Here is a 15,938-nt window from a genome sequence, read left to right on the forward strand (position 1 = left end):
GTGGACTTCAACTCCCAGAATTCCCCAGCCAGCATGGCTGGCTGGGGAATTCTGGGAGTTGAAGTCCACAAGTCTTAAAGTTCTCAAGTTTGGACACCCCTGCTATAAGTAGTCTTTGCTTAATCACCATTCATTTAATGGTCATTCACATTTATGGTGGCCCTGAACATTTAATGGTCATTCACATTTATGGTGGCCCAGTCCTCAAAGTTATAGCTCTTGCAATGACAATACAATCATGCGATATTTTGTCTAACAACTACTTTGCTTAGTGACAGAAATGCTGGTCCCAATTAGCAACATTACATGAAGACTATATTTAAGAGTGGATTGGTGTTTATTTAGGAACACCCTTTTTTAAAATAATGCATCTTTAGTAATACAGTTGACATTTAGTTAAAACTATTCACAATCTATTTATATTTGAGAAACAATTTAGAATTCTGTTGGAGAACTTATGATCCATGGGTGTCTACTGGCCAAATCTGTTGTCCTGCCACCACATACAAAGATTCCAATGATATTTTGGATTTGGATTTGGATTTATTAGATTTATATGCCGCCCTTCTCCCAAGGACTCAGGGCGGCGTACAGCATTAAAAAACACATAGTACAAAAGTTAAAAGGAAATTAGAAACAGTCCAAAAAACAAATCCAATTTATATAACACTCACATTTTAAAAATTAAATAAAATTAACAGGCCAGGCCGGCTTGCTGGAAAAGCCAACTTTTTAGGGCACGTCGGAAGGACCGGAGGTCAGGGATTATGCGAAGCTCCGGGGGCAGCTCATTCCAGAGGGAAGGCGCTCCCACAGAGAAGGCTCTTCCCCTGGGGGTCACCAGCCGACACTGTCTGGCCGACGGCACCCTGAGGAGGCCAACTCTGTGGGATCGTACTGGACGGTGGGAGGCTATTGGTGGCAGTAGGTGGTCTCGCAGGTACCCTGGGCCTAAGCCACGGAGCACTTTAAAGGTCATAATTAGTACCTTGAATCGCACCCGGACGACAACCGGTAACCAGTGCAGGCCGCCTAAAAGGGGTGTGACATGGGAGCACCTAGGTACCCCCATGATAACCCATGATAATATTTTAATTCAATGATGACAATACATGCATAAAGATTTCTTGTTTACATCTTTTTATTTCAACAGAGGCAAAATGTATCCTTTTTGCATGGAAAGAACTATCATTACTGAAAAGCAAAAGTTTGCATATGCAAGAAATCTGTGTGTTCAATAAAACATACCGTAGAAACCTCTGGATCAGGAAATAGGTTGGAATATTTTTTTCATTATCTTCAACATTTTTCATGCCACTTTCAACCAATCCCACCCCAAAATGTTGAAAGGAGTAAAACTACCTGGCACCTTTTGCAGCTATACTTGTGGGGCTCAGAATCAACACTTCCATCTGAGTTGTCATCATTTTCTTCTGAAGAGATTCCAATTTTGCCAATAAATTCTTCTCTCTGGTGGTCATCCATTATTGCTATGTCCTGTGTAGAGGATGGTTCAAATGAAATGTCTTATTCAACCCAAATGGAAGCAGATGCTACTGTAATTACTTGGTAATGTTACATAAAACCTCTGAAAAAACAGCTTACATGCTTTGTTGCCTCCTATATTTTTCTCCTATTGCTAAGCCTCTCTCTGATGTTAAATGTATAGTTATCCTAGAGAAAGCAGATTATCTGGGCCCTTTTCAGTCCTGGTATAGTCCTGGTTTGGGGGTAGAGATAGCATTGGTCATTCTCCTGGATGACCTGACTCAAGACCTTAGATGAGATAATCCTTAGATCTCTTGTTGACTTTTAGAGTGATTGACCATGGTATCTTTTTGGACCACCTGCAAGGATTGGGAGTTGAAGCTATTTTCTTTAGTGGGAGATTCTGGGCCAATCTGTGTTGGTGGGAGAGTAAGGATTGGCCTAGTAGTTCCTGACTTGTGGGATGCCACAGGATCAGTCTTATCTCCCCTGATTTTCAACATAAATTGGATAGGTAAATAAACAAACAAACATCTGTATCAAGCTGCTGGGCATGTCATGCAATCTTTTGGAGTGTGGTATCATCAATATGTTGATGATACTTAGCTGTGCATCCTCACCCTGGCCCATGGGGGAGATCATGTTCTCTCTTTCCTGGTGCTTGGAGGCTGTCAGGGTCTGGATGGGAGAGAACAGACTGAAGTTGAACCCTGGCAAGTTAGAATTTCTGCTGATACATCAGCATCCTAGTCTCCAGCTGGACTGTAGTAATGTGCTCTATTTGGGTTGCAAGTGGTTCAAAATGCAATAGTCCACATGCTTTCATATTAAGAGCACAGGAGACCAGTTTTGCAGATTCTACATTGGTTGCCAACTGAAGGTGTTTGACCTATAAAGTCCTTCCTAGTTGGGCATCTTCAGGATGGCCTTCTCCAACCCACTTCAGCCCAACCAATTATATGTAGCAGGGAGAAACTATTGCAAGTCTCACACTTTCTGTAGGATTGGAGGCTAAAGCAAAGAGTTTTTCTGTTGCAGTGTGCTTACTGTATAACAGTTTTCCTGTGGAGATCAGATTGCCTTCCTGTTTGTTGTTTTGTATAAGCTTCTAAAAACAACTTTTGGAAGGAACCTTCTCCCAATTTGCAATTTCATCTGTGTTAAACAGTTCAGTTAATGATCATTCAAGCATTCTCACTTTCAATATTTCCTCAGTATTTCTGAGGAACTTCTTTCTACTCCTGCTGAGCTTCAGCCTGGCATAAAACTATCACACACAGCTAAATATTGTACCTTAAAATGAACATGAATATGATCTCTCAGAACATCGACTCTGAAAAATTTACGGCCACAAATCTCACATGTATATTTCTTATCTCCGTGGGTCAAAAGATGCTTATTCATATTACTCCTGCACGAAAAAATCTGGAGACAAAAAATATTGACAAAAATTATTCACATTTTCTCAATTCATTTCAATGATTTTGTTTATAAATTGTTACCAAAAATTCAGCAGATTTGATTTAATAAAATCCATCTCCTTATCTTAAATACAATACAATATAAATACAAATAACTCAAAACATACAGAAGTGGGTTTCTGCAAAACAACCCATTGTGATGTGACATTGGTACTACAAGCACTGCACCTACTAGCAATGAGGCTACTACACTTCAGGTTCACCTATAGTTTCTGAATAGTCTTTATAGGTGACCCCAAAGAAATAATGGAACGTAGACTCCTTGGGTTGTTCTGCTGTGAGGTACATTATTCCTTTTCCTGCTACTATTTAATATTACATGCAGCAACTGACAACCAAGAGCAAAGAATGAACAGATGATACTCTGCTGTTCATTACCATCCTGGGCTAAGACGGGTAGCTAATCCTTGATGCACAGAAGCTGTTGGGATCTGATGGAGAAACAGGCCTAAGATTAATCTCAGGAAGATGAGAGTGGCTTTGGAAAAAATGCTGGAGATAGTCTAAATCTATACCTTAAATCTGGAAGAGGTAGAACTCCCTCAGATGGAGATAGTTTGCAATCTGGGAATTCTTGGACTCATGGCTCAGACTAGAATAATAGGTGAAGTCTAAGGCCAAGAGGCTTTTGTACAACTACATCTGGTGTACCAGTTGTGACCAATCCTAGAAGAAAAGGATTTGCTTATGATAAATTGTCACCTCATGTTTTTTTCCCCTCTGCAACTTGCTTTATTAGTTAAAAGTTGTTTCAGCATGTGGCAGCAATGAGTAAAGGGTGAACTGGAGTTTGCCTATGTGACACCTCAACTATAGGAACTGCATGGTTGCCAATTAACTTCTGTGTACAATTCAAGATTTTAAGTTTTAACCTTTAAAAGCCTATACGGCTCAGTGCCTGGGTGAATCACAAGCTACTTCTCTGAACAGAATCTGCCTGCCCAATAAGATGAAGCAGAGAAAACACTTTAAAGGTCTTTTTGGTAATGGCGTCATTTCTTTTGAATCATTTTTAAATTTCAGAAGAACTCTGAAAGCTCTTCTCTTTAGTAGGACATTTGGAGAAGAGAGAAGAGTGTCGATCTCTTCCCCAAAATCCATTCTATTTGACTATGACTCTCAAAAGGCAGAAAAACTGAGGGAGCCTACTTAGTATAAAATTGGCTATCAGCCATTCCAGATATCTCAGAATAGCTTTTCCCAGCTATTGCCCTTGAAATGTTTTATACTTCACCTCTAACTGCTGCACAAACATTTTTGCAATGGATGATGAGAGATATTCTCCAAAACATCTGGACAAGAAGTTGAAGGAGCTGGCCAACATAATCTGGTCTAGTTTTTAAAAATACCAGACTAGAAACTCTTGAGGCCATGAGTTCTAGTTCCACATTAGGCATGAAAACTGGCCGAGTGACTCTCTCAGATCAACTCACCTCACGGGGCTGCTGTTGTGGAAAAACAGTAGGAAGGAGTTTTTTTATAAAAATAATAAAGGCAGGACAATAAACAAACAATCACTGAATTACCTGAAGTATGCACTAAATCCATGGCTTCATTGGTTATGCTGTTTAGTAGGATTTTTGTCCAGTTGTCATATGGCTTTTAATGATCATAAATACTGAATCAGTGCAACAAAGCTGTTGTACTCCCTTGCATGCACATACCTCTAAAATCTACACACACACACACACACACACACACACATGTCAATGGGAAATCCTACCTTTCCACACACTGGGCATCTGGAAGGCTCTTTCTTGTAGCGAACCATATTCTCTGCATTGTGCTCGAATTCTTCTCTTTTAACACGTCTCACTCCTTAAGGTAACAATTCCCACCAAGAGAAGAACACAGAACCATGATTTCTACTTTTCTCTTTAACAGCCTATATATTACTAAAATGATCCAAACAATAAAAGGTGTAACATTAACAAAATAATGCACTCTACATAATTGATTTAGCTGTGCTGTTTGTCTGTGCGCAGATTGGACTGAGAGATAAAGTGTTACCCAAGACTATGTGTTCAAATGATATGGTTTAATTTTCATCAGTCGCACATAATTCTGACTCTATTCATTGCAGTGCATTGGTTTAATTCCTATAGAATTTCCTAGCTCAACAAAAGCTATTAGCTTCCTGATTTGAACACAACTTCCAGCAGCTTTATCCAAAAAAGCCAGTGGTAAAAGATGATACAAACTTCCGTTCTTCATTTGCTGGAGGAGACTCAATTGCCCCCCACCCCACCCCAACCTGTCTGCGCTATAGATTGTCATTACTCTACATATTAGAACAATGAATTCCTTATACAATTACTCATGTACTGAAAATCACTCTTGGCTAAAACAAGGATTACACCTTTATTATAGAGGCTAAAATAGTAATAAATCATTCTGAAAATGTATTATCAGATTTTCTGTTTTTCCCTTTTGGTTATAACTTTCAGAATAAGTAGAAAATAATAATCCAAGCTTTTTCCCAGGACAACAAATTGTAAAGAATATGTTGTAAACAAGGGTTATGTTCGTATCAAATCCCTTTAAAGTGCAGCTTTAATTGGTTTATTTCAAACACTGATTTCAACAGAAAAGTAGCTCCCTTCTGACTTAATTTCACAGTCACTTATTATACAGCAATGATAAAATGATGTAGGGATTTTTCCATGCTCTTACAGTGGCTCAAGCATGGGAGAACACGATATTCCCCAAGACGCACCTAGAATGGCTATTGAAATAATGTGTAGCAGAAGCAAAATGGTGCCTTGTAATAAGTATTTTGCTCCTTTCTGTTAGCATTCAATAAATTATTGTACTATAGCTTTAATGATGACAAAAGAAAAAAGTTGTTTCCAGACATTTAAGATGTCTTTTAGTTGCCTACAGACTAATAATTTCCAATTATGAAATTATCATAGCACAATCTTTTGTGAAGCTGATTAACTGGACTACAATGTAGTCCATAAAATCATTGTTTCACTAAAATGGCTAGTTCCCTGGAGTTTCCAAACAGATGAATCCTTGTGCTAAACCAAGACACTTTTAAGCTAATGTGTGAACCATCTTTAAGCTCAAACAACAAATCAGTAACTTAGATAATAGCTTTAGAAAATAGCTATCCTTTAATGGTTCACAGCTTTCTTGTACTCTTTTACAGTAGATCATTACTACACCAAGAACTACCAACCTTTTGAGTAATTGTCAACCCAATTGACAACTTGAGTACTGAACGTCCCAACCACAGACTCAAGCACAAGATCCAAGAAGACATTAATCACAAACATACTTACCTTCCAGGTGCCGCCTCTGATGATCCAACATCACATCCTTTCGGTAGAATAGTTTATTGCAAATCTCACAGGCAAATTTTTTGTCCCCATGTTTCTTTTTATGTTTTGAAAGATTACTGTTTGTAGAAAAGAATCTGAAACACATCTCACACTGAAATGTCTTATCATCTGAAAGAAAAGGAGATTAACGATTCTAAATGTAATCTATATGATTTTAAAAATCACATAGGTACCGTATTTTTCGGAGTATAAGACGCACCAAAGTTTTGAAGAGGCAACTTAAAAAAAAGTTTTTGCACTCTGCAAACCTCCCAAAAATGGCCCGTTTTTCATGAGTCTCTGAACTTTTCTTGCCAAATGAGCTCTCATATTTAAGTTTTGTCTGGTGGGTTTTGCCTGGTGGATTTGTTCGGTGGAGTTATTTGTTGGAGCAACTTTCAAGTGCTTTATGCACTATTGGGCCATTGCTTTTGTGGACTAATCTTGGCCTGCTTGTGGCTGGACTTAGTTGGAACAGTTCTGAGTCTTAGTGAAGGGAATTGCTGGGGAATAGTTAGTTGTGTGTGTGAGTGAAAGGGGCAGCAGATTTGTTCAGCAACCACTGAAATTTTTGCAGCATTGAATGAGTGGTGGTTATGACTGGGCCTCAAAGTTCTGGCTGTCCTGGTACAACCACAGTCACATGAACGTAATCTGGGTGCTTGGCAGCCACCTTGCATTTACCACAGTTCTACTTTCCCTGCTGGCTTCCTACAAGCAAAGTCAATGGGGAAGCCAGAAAGAAAAGTTGCAAGTGGCTTTGGTAAGCCTCCCCCTCCCCATAAGGAGGTGCTCACTTAATGATCCATGATCCTCACTCATGAATAGTAACAGGGATTGCAAGGATTACCATCGTTAAGCAATGCAATCAACTACATTGCTTAGCGACAATTGCCATTGTAATTCAAGGGCTATCTGTAGCTACTTTTCAATTGTATTTGTCTTTTCTTATCAGAGAATTAAAATCCAATACCATTTCATATAAATCAGAGTTACCTGATCGTGATCATACCTGTCCTGCAGTTGTGGAATTCTAATGCGCTTTCTATCCGAAAAGCTTTCTCACACGTAGCACATCTGTATCTATATTCACTGTTAACCTAGAGAGGGCACAAGAAATATGTCATACTTTATTCTTTTAAAATACAGGTAGTCCTCGTCCTACGACCACAATTGACCCCAAAACCTCTGTTGTTAAGTGATAAATTTGTTAAGTGAGTTTTGTCTCATTTTATGACCGTTCTTGCCACCGTTGCTAAATAAATCACTGCAGTTGATAAGTTAATGACCCGTTTGTTAAGTGAATCTGGCTTCCCCATTGACTTTGCTTGTCAGGTTGCAAAAGATGATCACATAGCAATGGTCATAAATATGAACCAGTTGCCGAGCGTCTGAATTTTGATCACATGATCATGGGGATGCAAAGTGTGAAAAATGGTCAAAAGTCACTTTTTTTTCAATGCCGTTGTAACTCCGAATGGTCACTAAATGAACTGTTGTAAGTCAAGGACTACTTGCACTGGTTTTTAATTTGTTTCCATAATAGGACTTTTGCCTACAAAAAATATCAAGGGCAATCAGACACATTCAAATCAGAAGGAAAACTTGCACAAAGATTTTTGAGGCTCTTTTGTAACAGTAAAGATCCTAGATTTATATGGAGGCAAAATAACTAGGCATATGGTCTATGGTCCCTGGGAGGATATCACAGTTGGACGATAAAATGGAACTCCCTGTCAAAAAAGAGTGAGAGCGAAAAAGCAGAGAGGAAAGGCCATCTACATAAGCCTCCCACATGCAGTAATGAGAATGCCTATGTAGGTTGCTTCTCTAATGCTAGGACTTAAGATTAGAAAGAAAAAAGAAAGGCTCCAGTCAGTCACACATGTCCTGGTCATCTCCTGATTGGACAATTGCAATATGCTCTATGTTCTGACCCCCCTCTCTCCACGCCTGTGAACAAGCCAAAACACAGGCTTGGCTGTTTGCCACTGTTTAATTGCAAGATAACAAACCCTTTGGCCGAGGGCCCAGATAACTCAAAATACAAGAAAAACAAACCAGATATTCAAACACGGCTCTAAAACATCGACTTTCTTCACTGCTAATTTCGAATGGTTGTTTCCTGCAAATGTCCCCTCCAAACGCCTCACCTATAAGCTCTCTTGGGAGGGGCCAATCTACAACCACCTGTGCTAATTATCATCTGTGAGCCTGCCTACGAAGCTGCTGCTTTCGTTTCTCAGCCCTTCTCACTCTAGCATCAGGGACTGACTGCCTTTGATCCTCCCCACTGCTCCATGCCTCAACCGCCTCCTGGTGGCCAACCAGCCCCTCTGGTCCCTGCTCTGAATCTGCAACCTCCACAGGGTCTTCCACATCATCCAGGGCATACTGAAATGATCCCTCGCTATCCGAGTCCAGCAGCAGCTGAACCGGATCCTGCTGGGCCACAACACTCTATATAAAATTACCCTTGAAACGTACCTGGAAGCTTCAGCAGGTGCAGAGTGCAGCGACACAAGTCATATTGAGTGCCCAAAGAAGGGCACATATAACAACCTTGCTCTGCAAATTGCACTGGGTGATTTGCTTACGGGTCCAATTCAAAGTGTTGGTCATTAGTTATAAAGCCATACATGGCATGGGCCAGGTTACCCAAGAACCAGTTTCGCCCCATCCGATCACCCTGACCCACTTGTTCAGGCAGGGAAGGGCATGCTACAGACCTTGTCAGTCAGAGAATTTTGACTAGTGAGGTCAAGGAAGAGGCCCTTTTCTGCAGCTGTCCCTGCATTGTGGAACATCTTACCCTCAGAGGTAAAAAAGCCCCCAATCTTCTGGCCTTCAGCAAAGGGGGTCAAAACCTGCCTGTGTAGCGACACCGCCCGCTGTATTAACAATTGTTAATCCACCAATTTAGAATTTTTCACCTTCTGAAATTTTTAGGCTTTATAATTTTAAAAAAATTAATCCTAAATTATTCTGATTTTAAAGATTGATTTTGATTATATTGTACACTGCCCAGAGCCCTTCTCTGAGGGAGATGGGTGATTAAGAATATGAAAAATAATAAATAAATAAATACATTTTATTTCCCTTTCATTAAGAGCAACAAGAAACATTCTTGTAAAATATTTTGAAAAAAAAGGAAAAAGAATAGTTTTAAAAGAACTGCAATTTTTTTTGCCTTGTCAGCATGGAAAGGGGTTATTTTTTGCAACTTATCTTCTTTCTTGACTTTATATGAAATTGACCAGTGTCTATGCATAATCCATTTCTGTTCCATAAATGAAGAAGTACCATACTAACCTCATTCCTACTGTGTTTGTATGAAACATGTTGCTTCAAACTCTCTTTTCGACTAAAAAGCTTACCACATTCCTCACATTTGAACAGTTTGTCACCTAAAGAACCAATTAAAAACACTCATTATTTTTAGAAAACTGGAAAATTTAGGAAAATTTAATAATACTTAAACCAAAAATTATGAAATGGTTAGGCTAGGTAAAGCAAATCAACTTGGTCTCACAAGGCTTCCAAAATTTAGCAGTCTCTATTTAGCCTGAGATTAGAGAACCTTTAATTATGAACAGATTGTGCTTTTGTAAATTGTTTTAAAAATTCAATTGTCTGTGGTATATTCCTAGTTATTTAAAGGAGCAGAAATTGAGGATTGCTGAAATTAGAAAATCCATACAGGCCCTGAAAATCCCTTTGCCCAATTTCTCTGAAACAAACAAGTGCTCCTCCTGGTAGTTGACATATTATTTTACCATCCCTTTATCCCAAGCCATGAATACATGCAGTTGATCTATTTAATTACTGCTTCGGCTTCCAAATGTTCTCTGCTTTTTGTATGCTGGATTAAAGATTTCTTATCCACCAATAATTTGCTTTGTAAAAGAAGAATCCAGCTAAATTGAAATTTACCGTGAGAGCGGATGTGTCGGCTAAGATTGCTACTATTTTGGAACATTTTACTGCAGATACTACACTGATACACCCTCTTGTGTTCCCCAAGCTGCTTGATCAGCTTGCGTCGAATCCCGTGTCGGCTGGAAAGGATTAAACTTCTCTTAAGGGATACAGAGCTCTGATGGTGAGGAAACCTAACAGATTAAAAAGAAAGCAGAAATGAGCAAAATAAATAAATAAATCAGCATATATTGGCACTCACTGCTGACTAGAACTAGATTTTCATTCCCAATATATCTGCAGGATATCATACTGAGAAAAGCTATTATGTCTCTCTGTAGATTATCACAAATATAAATGGATATTTATATACCTAAATAAGCAGATTGCCATTTTACAGGTAGTCCTCGATTTACAACAGTTCATTTAGTGACCATTTGAAGTAACAATAATGAAAAAAGTGACTTATGACTATTTTTCACACTTACAACTGTTTTAGTATCCGTGATTGAAATTCAGCCGCTTGACAACTGACTCATATTTAGGACCGTTGTAGTATCCTGGGGTCATGTTATTATCGTCTTTTGCGATCTTCTAGCAAGCAAAGTCAGTGGGGATTCACTTAACAACCATGTTCCTAACTTAAGAACTGCAGTGATTCCCATAACGGCTATGGCAAGAAAAGTTATAAAATGGGACAAAACTCACTTAACGAATGTCTTACTTAGCAACATAAAGTTTGGGCTAAATTGTGGTCATAAGTGAAGGACTACTGATATCCACTGTCAGTATAAGTATGCCAACTTATTAACTGTCATTATAGGTAGCAAGATATTTATTCACTTCTATGTTCCACTATATTTAGTATGGCAAGATATCTTTTTTCCAATAAGCTTTTTCCGCATGTCCTCCACTTCATGATCATCATAAGTGATTGATATTTAGCAGCGTTACCATAAGAAAGCAGGACTTAGAGCAGGACTTTTTTCTTTGCAGGGAAAGCTTACTTTGTTAATGAACTCATGTTGTTTGCAGTACTGGGTAGCTTTGCTAACATCAGCTCCATAATTTGATCTTCTGCTGCTGAAGGAATCGCTGTGTCATCAGGTGGGACCTCAGTGATAATTTCAGCCACATGGTCCACTGAGTTTACTGCTACCAAGAAAAAAAATCAATGAATTATGAAAAAATAAGCATATTATTTAAAAAAAAAACCTGATTGGATTTGTTCATCTATACCCAAGTTAACTCAAAGCTGATTCACATAAATAAGTATAAGCATGATTATAAACTTCACGCTATTTTGTCTATTGCACATAGTGGAATTTAGCTAGTTTAAATTCATGTTGTGATACACAGATACGTCCATTATTCAAATAGAATGACCATTGTCTTACCTGAAGGGTCCTTTTCAGGGCGCTGCAACGGAGAGTCCAAAGAAGGGTTAAACACAGCCAATCTGCCCAGAACTGAATTGAAACTTTAAGCCACGCCTCTGGTGCCGACTCTCCCCAGATTTATTCAATGAAGACGTGGAACAGTTGCGCGCTGAAACTTCAACTGGAAGTCTAATATGGAACAAGTCAAAAATAGTCCAACAACAATAACAGAAACAACAAACAACACTGTGACTTCACAAACACCAGCGGAGAATAGACCCCAGGGTGGGGTGGACTCTCCGTTGCAGCGCCCTGAAAAGGACCCTTCAGGTAAGACAATGGTCATTTTCCAGGGCGCTGCTCTGGAGAGTCCAAAGAAGGGACATGCCCAAGCTAACTGTCACTAGGGCGGGAAGGCTCAGCCATCAGGGTCGCTCCGCTGGTATGGATGCCCTGAAGAACACGCCTCCCAAAGGCCCCTTCCGCCGATGCAAAACTGTCCAGTTTGTAATTTCGGACAAATGGAGACAGAGAAGTCCAGGTGGCCGCCTTGCAGATCTCTTCAATCGGTGCCTGTGTAGACCAGGCAGCTGTGGTGGCGGCGCTTCTAGTCGAATGTGCTGTGATATTGCGAGGCACAGGAACGGACTGTAAAACGTGGGCAAGAGCAATCCAGGCTCGCAGCCATCCGCCGATGGTAGATGAAGAGACCTTCTTGCCTTGAGAAGCTGGTTGAAAGGAGACGAATAGAGATTCGGATTCCGAAAACTGGCCGTGCGCTTGATGTATCTGCGAATAGTCCTGCGCACATCCAGCATGTGCCAGCGCTTTTCCCTCGGGTGCCGAGGATGCGGACAAAAATCCGGAAGGACCACCTCCTGCGCCCGATGAAACCAGGAATTGACCTTCGGAATGAAGGAAGGGTCCAGCCTCAGGATTACTCTGTCGTTACGAATGAGACACAAGTCCTCTCTGACTGACAAGGCAGCCAGTTCCGATATGCGACGAGCAGACGTGATAGCGACCAGAAAAACCATCTTGAATGTGAGGTGTCTGAGACTGGCCGTCTTAATGGGCTCAAACGGGGGCCCGATGAGGGACCGCAACACTACACTGAGATCCCAAGATGGGTATCTGTGGACCACTGGGGGTCTCAGGTTGGTCGCTCCCCTGAGGAAACTGCGGATGGTCGGATTCCGGCCAAGAGATGCGTAGCCCTCAACTGAGAGCATGGTTGACAGGGCTGCTGCCTGGCGCCTCAGGGTGTTAGGTGCCAGGCCCTTGTCCAAACCTTCCTGCAGGAAGTCCAGCAAGGGGCGCAGGCGTACCATGAGCCGTGCACCAGCTGGCGAAGGATTTCCAAGTGGCGTCGTAGATGCGCGTCGTGGACTGCCGTCGTGACGCTTGGATGGTGCCAATCACCTTGTCTGACAACTTGCCTCTGCTTAGGAGATCCCTCTCAAGTGCCAGACGGCCAGCTGCAGCCACTGGGGTTCTGGATGTTGAAGGGCCCCCTGGCTGAGAGAGATGTCCTGTGGAGGAATCCGCCACGGTGGTGTGATCGAAAGACTCACCAAGTCTGCAAACCAGGTTCTCCTGGGCCAGTACGGTGCTACCAGCAGCACCTCCGCCTCCTCTGCTAGGATCTTCCTGATGACTCTGGGAAGAAGAGGTAGCGGGGGAGAAGCGTAAAGCAGACCTTTCGGCCACGGGCCGTGCAGCACGTTGACTCCTTCCGCCCTCGGGTCGTGGAACCTTGTGAAGAACCGCGGAAGATGCGCGTTGGCCGCGGTGGCGAACAGGTCCACCAGCGGGAGGCCGAACCTCTGGGACAGTTGCTGGAACAGCAGCGGATGTAGACGCCACTCCGAGTGGTCGACTGTGGATCTGCTCAGCCAGTCCGCCTGGGTGTTGCTCGTGCCCGAGATGTGCTCCGCCTGAAGAGAAAGGAGATACCTCTCCGCCCATCGACCCAAGAGCTCCGCCTCCTTCATCAGGGATCTGGAGCGCGTTCCCCCCTGTCGATTGATGTGCGCCTTGGTGGCGACATTGTCTGTCATGATGCGCACGTGGTGGCCCTGAACGGTGCTCTGGAAGCGCTTCAGCGCAAGCCTGACTGCCCTCAGCTCCAGCCAGTTGATGCTGTGAGCGGCTTCGGAAGGGGACCACCTGCCCTGTGAGAGCTGGTTGTGGCAGTGGGCCCCCCAACCGAACAGGCTGGCATCCGTTGTGATGGTGAGCCTGACTGGCTCCTTGAATGGCGACCCCTTTAACAGGGCCGGAGACAACCACCACTTAGAGAGCGACGTACCTCTGCTGGAACTGGAATCAGTCTTGTTGAGCTGCTTTCGTTTGTTCTTTGATATGGGAGCAGGAGCCACTGAAGGGGACGGGAGTGAAGTCTCGCCCAAGGCACGATTGACAGGCACGAGATCATCTTGCCGAGGAGCTGTGAGAGCTGAACCACCTTGACTAGACGTGACTGCTGCACCTGAACGACCATCTCCCGAAGGCTGGCCACCCTTTCCGGGGACAGGGATACTGTGCCCGAAGTGGTGTCGATGACGGCCCCTAGATGCTTCAGTCTGGTCGTGGGAACGAGATGACTTTTTTCCAGGTTGATGGTGAACCCGTGGTCCCGGAGGTAATGGAGGCCCGCGTAAGAGAACCTCAGGAACTTGCGGTGGGCTTTGCGGATAGGGCTGTGGAGGTAGGCCTCTTTGAGGTCTATGGACGTTAGTATATCGCCTGGCCTGATGCCCCCAAGATGGACTGGAGGGACTGCATCTTGAACCTGCGATATGTCACGTGGTGATTGAACCTCTTTAGATCTAATATCCCCCTCCACCCTCCTGAGTTTTTGGGGACCAGAAACAGGATGGAGTAAAACCCTCTTCCTTCCTGGCCTGCTGGGACAGGTTCTATGGCCCTGATCTCCTTGAGGTGCCTTATCTCCTGTTCCATGAGGGATCTTTTGACTAACCCTGAGGGAACTGGACACCGGATGAAGTGGCGGGGAGGGGGGGACCAGAATTCTAAAGTGAGACCCATGCGGACCGTTTGAAGAACCCACTGGTCCGACGTGGTCTGCTCCCATTTGGCGTGGAACAACTGCAACCGCCCTCCTATGGGAGCTGACCTGTGATGGTCATTTATACCTCCTAAAGGGTCGGGAGCCGGAGCCCCCCCGAAATGGCCGCTTGGAGAAGGGCTGCTGGCGACCTCTGTCTCGAAAGGACTGACGGTCCTGAGACCGCTCACCCTGCTGGGGATACGCCCGATGATAGGGGGTGGAGCTGGTGGAGGGCTCATTGTTCCGAAAGGCCTGCCTCCTGTAAGAGCCAGGACCTTTACGATCAGGCTTTTTGGTGACTGATGGCATCACTTTCTTTTTGTCCTTGTTTTCCACAAGGACTGGATCAAGGACCTCACCAAACAGCTTGTCCCCTTTAAAGGGGGCAGTAACAAGCTTCCATTTGGAGCGCATATCCACATTCCAGTGCCTAAGCCACAGGAGGCGTCTGGAAGTAACATTAGACGCTAGGGCACGCGAGGCAAACTTAGCAGCATTCAGAGTGGCATCAGCAGCGTACTCTGTGGCTGCCATGATTTTATTGATATCCTGCCTGACTTTAACGTCCTTGGCAGGTATCTTCCTGAACAACTGCCTCAGCCACAGGAGAGCCGCCCTGGAGAAAAAGGAGGCTGAAGCGGAGGACTTAATGGCCCATGCAGCTGCCTGATGGGTCTTGTGACAAGCAGTTTCGGTTCTCTTGTCCTCAGCCTTGAGCCCCTCCAACAGGTCAGGAGGGAGCACAGAAGAGGAGGTAAGAGCCGCTACAGGGGGATCGATAGGAGGGAGCTTGAGCAGCTCCTCCAGGCTGGCATCCACCGTATATAGCTTCTTGTCATGGCTGCTGGGGGTAGCCATGGTAGCTGGCTGCGCCCACTGTCTTTGAACTAAATTGAGGAACATCTTGGGTACAGGAACTATTTCCTGGACCGAAATGGGTTCCTCAAAGAGATCCCCAGATAGATCATCAGGGTCTACAACCACCTGAGCTGGGGGGGTGGACCCCATGTGAGTTGAGATCTTAGCCTTATCTAAAATGGTTTTGAAATTATCCAAATTAAATAAGCCTGAAAAGGCCGGCTTTTTGGCGGGGCTTGCCTCATCCCCAGAGAATTCAGCTTCCTGCCTAGGAAGAAATTCCTCTTCTTCCTCCCAGTCTGACTCATCGGAGGCCACTGAAGAATGCAGGGACGGAGGTGGAAGGCTAGGAGTCATCTCTCTGGAATCCTCGTGGGGTTGCAAATGGTGGATCTTGCGAGTGCGCTTGCCACCT

At 43.4% G+C, this 15,938-nt stretch overlaps 1 protein-coding gene across 5 annotated transcripts in view; it reads right to left on the bottom strand.

Moving 5' to 3' along the window:
* The window catches only part of PRDM15 (PR/SET domain 15), a gene marked incomplete at its 5' end in the record, with an annotated part of 57,601 nt that overhangs the window by 22,000 nt on the left and 19,663 nt on the right, over nucleotides 1-15,938 (bottom strand). For 4 of the 5 annotated variants that reach the window (XM_081951320.1, XM_081951318.1, XM_081951317.1 and 1 more), the window contains 8 exons: nucleotides 1,363-1,497; nucleotides 2,782-2,913; nucleotides 4,693-4,787; nucleotides 6,257-6,424; nucleotides 7,308-7,395; nucleotides 9,608-9,702; nucleotides 10,229-10,407; nucleotides 11,221-11,368. In XM_081951320.1, the coding sequence (XP_081807446.1) occupies nucleotides 1,363-1,497; nucleotides 2,782-2,913; nucleotides 4,693-4,787; nucleotides 6,257-6,424; nucleotides 7,308-7,395; nucleotides 9,608-9,702; nucleotides 10,229-10,407; nucleotides 11,221-11,368 (1,040 nt within the window). The remainder of the gene's footprint in view (nucleotides 1-1,362; nucleotides 1,498-2,781; nucleotides 2,914-4,692; nucleotides 4,788-6,256; nucleotides 6,425-7,307; nucleotides 7,396-9,607; nucleotides 9,703-10,228; nucleotides 10,408-11,220; nucleotides 11,369-15,938) is intronic. The other variant, XM_081951321.1, reaches the window with a different exon arrangement.

The sequence above is a fragment of the Natrix helvetica genome, assembly GCF_964273705.1.
Source record: "Natrix helvetica genome assembly, chromosome: 4".
Lineage (NCBI taxonomy): Eukaryota > Metazoa > Chordata > Lepidosauria > Squamata > Natricidae > Natrix > Natrix helvetica.